This window comes from Myotis davidii, unplaced genomic scaffold, assembly GCF_000327345.1.
Source record: "Myotis davidii unplaced genomic scaffold, ASM32734v1 scaffold1703, whole genome shotgun sequence".
NCBI lineage: Eukaryota > Metazoa > Chordata > Mammalia > Chiroptera > Vespertilionidae > Myotis > Myotis davidii.
In genome coordinates this window covers 733,910-745,129 of record NW_006293780.1, presented here as the reverse complement: position 1 = coordinate 745,129, position 11,220 = coordinate 733,910, and the positions used below count along the sequence as shown (strand labels likewise).

Here is an 11,220-nt window from a genome sequence, read left to right as displayed (position 1 = left end):
TGGGGATTGAGCCCAAAACCCAGGCACGTGCCCTTGACTGGAATCGAACCAGGGACCTTTCAGCCCGCAGTCTGACGCTCTATCCACTGAGCCGAACCAGCTGGGCTCATTTTAGTGCATTGTCTGGGGTCACTTAGCAGGGGTGTGTGGTGACATCAGGGCCCACACGTGTGTCTGCCTATCCTCTGAGCTTTTGCTGTCTCACCACATCGTCACTGTCAAAACTCCCGGAGGACAGCACCCTGGGCCACCTGCCTAGAGACCTCCCCCAGGGCATGGGCGAGACCCTGGGAGTTCAGGGCCATTCTAAAAATAAAGTGGGAAGAGTGGAGCATTCACTTGCAAAGTAAAAATCTGGGATGTCCTTTCAGACTACAGTGGGGCCTTGACTTATGAGTGTCCCGACTAACGAGTTTTTTCGAGATACGAGCCGTCTCTCAGCCAATTTTTTGCTTTGAGTTGCGACCTAAAATTTGGGTTACAAGCCAGCTTCAGATACCCCACCGCTAGTTAGCACAGCGAACGTCACAGTGAACGCCACATCAGCCCAGCATCACATGTCTCACTTGTTCACTTTAATGATTTGACATACGAGTAATTTGAGTTACAAGCTCCGTCACGGAACGAATTAAACTCGTAAGTCAAGGCCCCACGGTACTTGCTTAATCTTACCTAAGAATCTCCCGTGAAGACCACCTGGTTAGGTAGAGGTAGACATATTTTTCCTGTAAAAGTAAATACGTTAGGTTTTGCAGGCCATACAGTCTCCATTGCAGCTACTCAACTCGGCTGTGTAGTCAGAAAGCATCCATGACAATAGGCAAACACACGGTATGTCTTTGTTCCAATAAAACTTTATTTACAACAAGAGGACCGGATTTGGCCCGTGGGCACTGGGCTGGGCCATCCTGACCCCTCCTCACAGTGGTTACGGCTGTTTAGACAGAGTAGATCCCACGGGACGGGGCGCCCCCAAGGCCCCATCCGCTGTGAAGCGCCCCCTGGAAGGGGCGATGGGTGCCCAGCGCCAGCCAGGTGCCAGGTGCTTGCTCTCACGAGCAAAGATGAGCTCACTGCTCTCAGTCCGCTCCCGCTGGCTCCCGCGTTCGGGGCGTTATTCTATTGTGTTGCCGTGCCCCGTTTTGTGCCTAAGCACGCGCACAGGTCAGCGTCCCGCCGAGGCAGGAACCACAGCATGCGTTTTCTAGTGGCTACTGACTCCGTGTCCGTCCCCACAGACTGTAAGCGTCACCAGGGCAGGGTCCCTGACTGTTTTGCCAACTGTCATGTCCCTGGAACCTGGCTCAGCACAGGGCACATAGTGGGCTCCTGCCAGGCATGTGCTGAGTGAGTGGATGGATTAGCACTGAATGAGGAGGAGTCAGGGCAATGATGAGGAGGGGGCGCGGAGGTCACCCAGAGTTTTCCTGAGGGGCACCCTCGTTGCTTCTTGCCAGCACTGCCTGTGCTGCTCTAAGGCCGTTGAGCTCGGGCCTCTGGGCAGCAGTGAGTCCGGGGAGGGCAGGGGGAGCAGGTGGCAGACGGGGGGAAGGTCCTCGGGCGAGGCACTGAGGCAGGGCACCTGCAGCCACCAGGAGAGCAGGAGCCCACAGAGGGCTGCGTGAGCAAGGGGAGGCGTGTCCTGCAGTCGCCACCAGACACGGAATTAATTCCACCAGGCAGGCCTGCCGCTCTTGCCTCTGCCCGGCCTCTACCCACCTCTCTCCCTGGCATCGGGCACAGCCGTGGCTGCCCTGCCCTAGAGACTGCAACCCAATTCATAAATTCCCTTCCTAATTGGGCACAGGGATGAGGAGACGGTTATTAATAATGCAGGGGCTGTTTCATGCCCGCTAGGAGCCGGGCCTGAGACAGAGTCCTTGGTGACGAGCAGCCACCCTGCCACCGCGCTGGGCTCTGTGCCCAGGACGCCGGGCAGAGGTAAATACAGCAGAGGAGTGAGTGTCCCGGGGAGCTCGGGCCCCAGGCTGGAGTCACAGATGCGAGGACCCAGAGCCACTTCAGCAGGGAGGCCCCGGGCACCAGCCGGGGGAGCAGAGAAGCTAGGGGTGCCAGCTGCCTGTGCCCCCCTTCCTTCCCCGCTGGCCCAGGCCAACCCAGCGGACCTTCCCATGGGCTGCTGGGCCCTAGTGTCACCTCCTTCTCCCCAAGGCTTCCCGGTGCTCGGGTGATGGGTGCTCAGAGTGACCAGTGTGCAGGGTGACCGGTGCCCATGGTGACAAGTGTGCGGGGTGGCTGGTGTGCAGGGTGACCGGTGGGCAGGGTGACCGGTGTGCGGGGTGACTGGTGTGCAGGGTGACGGGTGCTCAGAGTGTTGGGTGCTCAGGGTGACGGGTGCTCAGGTGACCGGTGCTCAGGGTGATGGGTGCTCAGGGTGACGGGTGCTCAGGGTGAGGGGTGCTCAGGTGACCAGTGCTCAGGGTGATGGGTGCTCAGGTGACCGGTGCTCAGGGTGACGGGTGCTCAGGGTGAGGGGTGCTCAGGTGACCAGTGCTCAGGGTGATGGGTGCTCAGGTGACCGGTGCTCAGGGTGACGGGTGCTCAGGGTGAGGGGTGCTCAGGTGACCAGTGCTCAGGGTGATGGGTGCTCAGGTGACCGGTGCTCAGGGTGACGGGTGCTCAGGGTGAGGGGTGCTCAGGTGACCAGTGCTCAGGGTGATGGGTGCTCAGGTGACCGGTGCTCAGGGTGACGGGTGCTCAGGGTGAGGGGTGCTCAGGTGACCAGTGCTCAGGGTGATGGGTGCTCAGGTGACCGGTGCTCAGGGTGACGGGTGCTCAGGGTGAGGGGTGCTCAGGTGACCAGTGCTCAGGGTGATGGGTGCTCAGGTGACCGGTGCTCAGGGTGACGGGTGCTCAGGGTGAGGGGTGCTCAGGTGACCAGTGCTCAGGGTGATGGGTGCTCAGGTGACCGGTGCTCAGGGTGACGGGTGCTCAGGGTGAGGGGTGCTCAGGTGACCAGTGCTCAGGGTGATGGGTGCTCAGGTGACCGGTGCTCAGGGTGACGGGTGCTCAGGGTGAGGGGTGCTCAGGTGACCAGTGCTCAGGGTGATGGGTGCTCAGGTGACCGGTGCTCAGGGTGACGGGTGCTCAGGGTGAGGGGTGCTCAGGTGACCAGTGCTCAGGGTGATGGGTGCTCAGGTGACCGGTGCTCAGGGTGACGGGTGCTCAGGTGACCGGTGCTCAGGGTGAGGGGTGCGCTGTGCGGGCTGAGGCTGTCTGCTGCGGGCGCTCCCTGGCAGGCCTGTTCCATCCCACACCAGCCCATGGAGGAGGCTCTGATGCTTTCCCACTCACTGTGGGAAACTGAGATGAAATCTGAAAGGTGAGATGGTTTTCAAGGGTCAGAACCTGGAATTTAGCTGTAGGTCCCTACTCAAAGCCAGTGTGGATGGCCGCTGTGCTAAGCGGAGGAGGTGCCCCAGGAGGAGAGGCGGTGACAGTGATAACGGGGAGCCAGGGCAGGCCTGGCATTGGGAAGGGGTGGGCGCAGAGAAAGGGCAGGGGGAGAGGGGGCAGAGAGCACAGCCACGAGACTTGGCCTCTGGTGGCCTCGCTGGAGCAGGGCACGCCCACCCGCTGGGGCCTGGGCCTGAGAGGGAGGTGGGCAGGAAGGACCGCAGCTCACTGACCGATGCTCCCTGAACAGGTGGGTGCGTGAGGGATGCTGCACACCCCCCGGGGAGAGTGGCTGAGGAGAGGCCGAGGCCAGGGGGATGTGTGGGGCCAATGGGACTGCAGTGGGGTGGGGCCAGGGGCCCTGGGTGACTCTCCCTGTGAAGCCAACAGGGTGTCCCACTGGCCAGCCTTGCCGTCCAGCCCTCTGGATCCCCAGGACAGTGGGTGGTGGGGGCGCACTTAGGGCTGCCTGCTGGCAGAGCCCCTTGCGGAGACGGGCCAAGGCCCGTGCGCTTTCACAGGCAACAGTTTCCATCTGCCTGGGACGGGAGGCTCAGCCACGGCAGCCACGGCAGCCCCGCAGCCCCGCTGGCAAGCAGGAAGGGGCCCCTGCGCCAGGTTTGGGGGCAGTGTGCCACTTCCAGGGGGACCGTGGGCAAGAGAAGGTGGCCCCCAAAGCAGGCCAAGCACACCCTGCCTCCCCGCCACTGAAGGCCAGGGACCCCCACTTACACTGCAGTGTTCAACCTGCTTCCCTCCTGCAGGGTGGAGAAGGGGTGCCCCTTGCTTTTGGAAAAGGCAGGCACCTCCCCCCACACCCCACACCCCAGAGCGCTGCCCCCTGTCTTTCTGTTCAGTGAGGCAGGGGATTGTGCCTTCAGCGGGCACTCTGGCCTGGGGGGGAATCAGGAAGACTTATGAAGGAGAGAGTCTCTGTGCTGTACCCAGATTCCCACGGGCAGAGAAGGGGTGGAGCCCCGCCCCCGAGCTGAGATGGGGACGCTGTTTTCCCCTGGTCAGTTCCAAAGGGGACTTCTTCCTCCCTGGAAGGGGCCTCGGTCCCCCAAGTGCCATGTCTGCTCCTGTGCTTGTGGCTTTAAAGCCCAGCCCACTGCCCTGACCGGTGTGGCTCAGTGGATAGAGCATCGGCCTGCGGACTGAAGGGTCCCAGGTTCGATTCTGGTCAAGGGCATGTACCTTGGTTGTGGGCACATCCCCAGTAGGGGGCATGCAGGAGGCAGCTGGTCGATGTTTCTCTCTCATCGATGTTTCTAATTCTCTATCCGTCTCCCTTCCTCTCTGTAAAAAATCAATATATATATATATATATTAAAGCCCAGCCCACACCCTGGCGCCTCGGGGAGCCCCACCCGGAGCCGGCCCACGGGGGAGGGAGAGGCCCTGGCACAGGCCTCCTCCAGGATGCCCGGTGCCCATGAACGGACAGCAGGGCCTCAGTGGGCCCTTGTGCTGGGAGACAATGGGCGCTGTGTGGGGGTGGGGCGAGAGGGAGGAGGCTGTGGGCCCTGCCCCCAAGGCCGCCGCCTCCTCAGTGGACTCCAGCTGGGGACACCGAGGCAGTCACGGGGGCACTTGGCCCCTGGAGGAACCTCCGAGAACCCTTGTCCTGTGGTGCCTGGAGGCAGTACTGCGAGCAGGGCTGAGAGATGTGGGGCCCAGGGTCCCCCTCCTCTGAGCCCCAGAGTCCCCTTTGTCCACGGGCCTAGCAAACAGCCTCTGCCACCAAGTGCGTTAGCCAAGCTCCTGGGCCCGCAGGTGTCTCAGGGGAGTGGGAGGCAGGCCCGGCAGACCAGCTGGGAAATGCTCCCCGCACGTCAGCACCACGTGTGCTGGGGCCCGAGTGTGCAAGTGGCCGAGGGGGAGGACAGGCTCCCCTCGAGGACCTCATGGATTGAGTCGTGACCTGGGGGCCCTGCAGCCCCTGGTGTCAGATGCTTTGTTCTTCCTGACAGACTCGGCCGCCCCGTGCAAGCTGAAACAGCTGCACGTACCCACCACGTGGACCAAATCCAAGAAGGGAGAGAGCTTGCCCCTCTCGAGAAATTAGCTTCAGAACTGATGTTGATGGCCCAGCCAGCGTGGCTCAGTGGTTGAGCGTCGACACATGAACCAGGAGGTCATGGTTCGATTCCCGGTCAGGGTACATGCCCAGGTTGCAGGTCAGGGCACATGCCCGGGTTGCAGGCTCCATCCCCAGCGGAGGGCGTGTAGGACGCAGCTGATCCATGATTCTCTCTCATCACTGAGGCCTCTCTCCCTCTCTCCCTCTCCCTTCCTCTCTGAAATCAATAACAATATATTTAAAGAAAAGAACTGATGCTGATGAACCTCCCTTTCTCTCCTTCCTCCCAGGGTCCCCCATGAGCCCTGCCTCCCACCCCCACCCTCAGCGGAAGCGGATTTAATGCCTCAACTGAGAGAATGAGAGCTTCTGTTATTTTTCATGGGAAATTAAACCTGACCCTGCTGTCAGTTAGCTCATGCCCAGGGAGGATGGATGGCCCGGGGCGGGCGTGGTGCTTAACCCCTGCTGGGATAACGCCGCCTGGCTGGGGGCCAGCTATGATGTCACCTGCTGCCGGGTGGGGGTGGGGAGGGCAGGACGGGTCAGAGAGCCTCATCTGGGTGATGGATGGCAGCGAGGCCACCCTAGTGTCACCGCGATGGTGCACCTCTGACGCGGCCAGGTCCCGCTCGTCCGGGGAGACTCAGGCTGCCCCTCTCTCTTTCAGCTCCCAGCTCTACCTCGTGCCCCGCGGAGGAGAGCTGGTGGTCAGGGCTGGTGATCGTCATCGCGGTCTGCTGTGCCTCCCTGCTGTTCCTCACTGTGCTGGTCATCATTTGCTACAAAGCCATCAAGCGGTGAGTGTGACTGGCTTGGAGCCTTGAGGGCACCCCAGCTGGGCTCGGGGGCTACTCCACCCACCCCCACTGTGGGGGTTTTCATTATAAAAATTGTCAAGCATTTAAGAAGCGAGAGAACGTGCCAGGAACGTGCATCTACCTTCACTCTGATTCAACAGTTACCGAGATTGGGCTAATATTTGCTGCATCGCTTTCCTTTTCCTTTTAGCTTTTTTTTGCTGAAATAGTTGAAAGCTGATTGCATACCTCATACCCCCACCGTTTTTAGGGAGTTCAGCCGGGAGGCATGTGATGAGCACCAATCATAAGTCAGGCCCCGTGCGATAGAAAGCGACCCTTCCTGAAATCGCAGACCCTACTGTCGGGGCTCACCCAAAGCCTCGGGGTACGGAAATAATCCTCGCGGGGTCGGCAGGGGAGCCACTGGTGGGAGGCACCATGCTGGTTTGGAGTGGGGACTGGCTTTTGGAGTCCGTTTTAAATTCAGGCTCTCGTTCAAGCTGTGTTACCAGGAGGAAATCACTTGACCTCTCTGGTCCTCAGTGTCCTTATCTGTAAAATAGGGGGAAAGAATAAAACCTCGTGCTGTTCTGAGGAATGGTGAGATGCCTGCCTAAATAGTATGCACAATGCGTGTCCCTGTTGTGCCTGGTATACAGTAAGTGCTCACGAAGTGCTGCACCAGCTTCCATGTTTCAGTAGTCTCAGAGAGGGGCAGGATGACAGGGAGGGAGAAGTGCTTCTCTTGGGAGAAGAGGGAGGTTGAGATGCCTCAGAGAAAGTTTGCAGTAAATGGGACACCTAAGTTGGGTTTTGAAGGATGAATAGGAGTGTTCCAGTGAGGTCACGAAGGATCCAAACAGCAAACTATCTTTCAGTAACACTCACTGTCATTTCTGTAACCACCATCTCATCTTGCCTTTCAGAAGAGGCTGGGTGGCACCTAGTTGAGTTGGGGTTTGCATCACAGTGTGGCTGTTGTTGAGGTCTGAGGAGGTTTGGGCTGTGTCCTGGGCTCTATGTGTGGCACAGTGGGCCATGGTGTGAATGGCGCCCCCTGGAGTTACAACACAGAAGTTCTGCCAAGTCCCTTGGTGAGACTGGGAAGTCTTATCAAACTTCCAAAGAATGGCCTCCCTAGCTTAGCACAGGGACCTTGGGGGGAAGTCAGAATCAAAAGACCAAGAGAAATGTTTCAAAACACCAAAGGGCAATAGGAGTGGTTAATATATTTCTAAGAAAGTTCTTTTTTAAATGCCCTGTGGCCCTAAATTCAAGGAGCTACGTTAAGAGCAATCATAACACCTAAAATATTTAACTTTGCCCTTTTAATCAACTGTTCTATGTGATGTCACTTCAATAATTCAAAGCAGAAAGGGTAAAACATCAAGTTAAAGTCTTAAATGCACAGTAAGGCACACAGGGTGAAGGGACACGTCAAGCCAACAGCCTGGGAGTTTGCTGGGGACTGGGCCCAGGTCACAGCTCCGCGAGGGGCAGGCCATGTCCGGGTACCTGCCTCCCAGCCAGACCCCCTTCTGTCCCCAACACTCATGCTGCAAGGCACTCCCCCAAGTCAATAAATGGATAAATAACAAGGGTGTAACCTCAGCCAAGCGCTGGGCTCATCGCTCCACCAACCGTCTCTCAGGTCACCTCACTGCATCTTCTCCCGATCCGTCCCATTTCACAGAGGAGGAAACTGAGGCTCAGAGGTGTAAGGGAACTGCCCAGGGTGGCACAGCCTGGGAGCAGAGGAGTCAGAATCTGCACCCAGCACCAGTGATTCCAAAGGCAGCCTTGACCGCAGCTCCACATCAGTGTTACTGTTGAATCCCTCTCTGGCGTTGGGCTGAGAACAGACCTCGCTCTCCCTGCCTGCCCTCCCTCGAGGGTGCCTGGAAAAGGGGGTGGTGGGGTGTGTCTGAAGCCAGAAAAACAGGTGGACACAAAGGCCCCAGGACCCTGTAACTCAGGGACAGACCAGGCCTCAGGAGTCAAGGTGAAGGTGTTGGAGTCTCCCAGGGCGCGAGGTCAGCCCGATTCCCAGTGTCTGGTGGGCGCCTACTGTATGCACAGGATGTGCAGGTACAGAGACAGATAGGACAGGCCTGTGCCCACGGGTGGCTCACCTGGCTGCAGGGCGATGGGGGCGGATGCTAGAATGGCTGTTGGGAGGCAGGTGGGATGGGCTGCAGGAAGTCCCTGGCAGCCTGCTGTGGGCCCGGAGGAGTCCGTTAGCTCTGATCAGGGTGATAGCACATTTGAGCTGAGAGCCTGCTGCCCTGGGATGAGGACTGTGAGAAGCAGAGCAGGGGAGGCACTCCTGGCAGAGGCACCAGGCACCAGGAAGCCCCTGTGGCACGGGGTGTGAGGCTTGGTCCCACCTGGGACTTGGTGGGCACTGGGAGCTACTGAAGGGTCTTAGGAAGAGTGTGCAAGATCCCCCCGGGCACTGCCAGGGAATGTGACCCTAGTTCCATCAGGGACCCGTTCCCACTCCCCTGCCCTTCGGAGACAGGCAGCGGCACCTTTTTAAAAAGCCCAGCTCTTCCAGTCACTCAGAGTCACTCTGCCTCGCTGTCTTCCCCAAACTTCTGAGACACGCGCTGCTTCGAGGGAAGAGGGTAAAGGGAATATCTGACTAGCAGCACAGGCAGAGGCATGCGGGCTGTGCTTTAGCAGGACTGGGGTCCCCCAGGAAGACCTGTGGGGCTGCCACCCGCCTCCCCCCAGAACAGCTGGAGAGGCTCCTGTCACTCTGTCTTACTCCGCAGGATCTGAGCTCTTGGTTCCAGGGTCTGTTAACGGCCTGGAAAGACAAGGAACCCACCCCAGACGGCTCAGCTGATCCCACCAGGGGCTTCCTCCAGAGTGTGGGCGGGGCTTCCTCCAGATGAGGTGGGCGGGGCGCTCCAGATGAGGTGGGCGGGGCGTCCTCCAGATGAGGTGGGCGGGGCTCGAAGATCCTTGGAGCAAAGGAAGCTGGTAAAGCGGCCAGACCAGCAGCAGTGGAGCGGTTAGCACAGCTAAGACAAGGGCCAGGGAAGGTGCCAGGGGAACAACTGAGCCCAAAACAAGAAAGGAGGGGGAGGAAATGCCCTGACCTCTCCCTGGGGCTCCCGTCTCCTGAGGGTGACTCCCATTGGAAAACCCAAGAGCAGGGGCTCCCAGGAGAGGCAGCCCTCAGCATCCAGGGCCACAGGTTGGACAGGGATGGTGCATGGAGACTGCATCACAGTCCCTTTTCGGCCCCAACACCATGATCTGCATTCTCCTCTGGGCAAGACCTGGGGGCACGGGAATAAGACCCAGCCCCCCCACCCAAGACCCTCCTCATCCAGAAGAGCTCCCAGAGCTTCCCGCCCCCAGGCTCAGGCCTCCTTTGGCCGCCCATGGCTCCCGGTCCTTCACCTCCTGCCATCGATTGCCATTAAGCCACTTGACAGCCATTTCCTCCTGATTTACAAGGTGTTGGCCGAAAGAACAATAAAGGTTGCATAACAGGGCTGATCCCGCAGACCGTTAATTGCAGCCAATAAGCCAGCGTGCTGCTCCCTGGGAGTGAGCGAGCTCGCTGCATGTGCCCGAGCATGGCTGGGCACGCCCGTGATTGCGGGGCTCTGGTGCCCACCGGCTTCTCGTGGGTGAGCCACTTCCAGTAGAATGGGCACTTTTGAATGACCAAGTCTCTTTGATGATATCTGGCACCATTGACCGCCCCAGGGCTTCTCAGTGAGTCATTGCTGGTCCACAGGTATTTATTGAGCACCTACTGTGTGCTGGGGACTAGACGAGGTACCAGGATGTAGAGATAAATGAGACTGAGCCCCTGCCTACTCCCCACCACACCCCAATGGAAAAAGCAGATCATACACACACATACACACACACACACACCAGCACAGTAATAAATGAGGTTTTAAAAAACCATGAATACTACTGGGTGGGGGGGAACCTCAGAGTAATGGGGGAGAGGAAATGGGGGGGTGGAAATGGGGTTGCTTGGCCCACCAGAGTGAGTAGTATGTGCATGCCTCTTGAGGGGGCTTTATGGTTAGAGAGAACGGTGAGGGGTTGTACGTCCACTCCCACCTTTTAATTTAACAGGCCCTTCCGTGGGGGTGGGAGGCAGAAGCAGGCAAGCCGGGCAGCCCTCCCTTCCCAGGCTCCTCGGAGCTATTCTTTGCCACCAGCTTCCCCAGCAGAGCAGCAGGCTGAGGGTGGGACCTGTCACGTGGATGTCAGCAGGCCCAAGAGTAGGCACCTGCGGAGCCCCCCGGGGCACACCTTAGGTAGGAAGGCTGTGCAGGCAGGAGACCGCTGGCTGCTCCCCACCAACAGGAGCAGCGATGCTGACACCTTCCCAGCAGCCGTCCTGAGAGCTAACACACACTTACGGAGACCTACTGGGTGCCAGCGGCTCCTTGCAGAGCTTCACACACATTAACGTGTTAATCCCCCCGACAAACCTATGAAGCGGACACCGTCATTGTGCCCGTTTTATAGACCAGGAAACTGAGGCATAAAGAGGTCCAGTGACTTGCCCATGGAAGGACACAGTGGGGGTTTGGAGGCAGAGCCTCTTCCTGCTACAGGAACAACTCCAGCATCCACTGGGCTCCAGGGTGTCCCAGAAAGCCTCCGGGAGGGGGTGGGACAGAGCGGGGAGGAGAGTGGTTGCAGCTGAGCTCCCGTGGAGGAGGGAGCAGATCCAGCCCACTTCTCCGAGGGCCCTGGGCAGCCGCTCTCTCCTTCACGCGCTCAGACTCCAGGATGCCCCTGGGGGCGGGGGGGGGGGGCGGAAGGGAGGAGCTGGACCTGCCAGAGGTGCCCTTTGTGCTGGATGGAGCGCCTGCCCAGACCCCCTTTGTCCTTTCTGGCCTGGGGAGCTGGCTGGGCCATTGCCCAGGGCAT

At 59.3% G+C, this 11,220-nt stretch overlaps 1 protein-coding gene across 1 annotated transcript in view; it reads left to right on the top strand.

Moving 5' to 3' along the window:
• The window catches only part of PRIMA1 (proline rich membrane anchor 1), a 47,957-nt gene that overhangs the window by 23,982 nt on the left and 12,755 nt on the right, over window positions 1–11,220 (top strand). Inside the window, exon 4 of the mRNA XM_015566457.1 lies at window positions 6,092–6,300. Coding sequence (XP_015421943.1) covers window positions 6,092–6,300 — 209 coding nt within the window. The remainder of the gene's footprint in view (window positions 1–6,091; window positions 6,301–11,220) is intronic.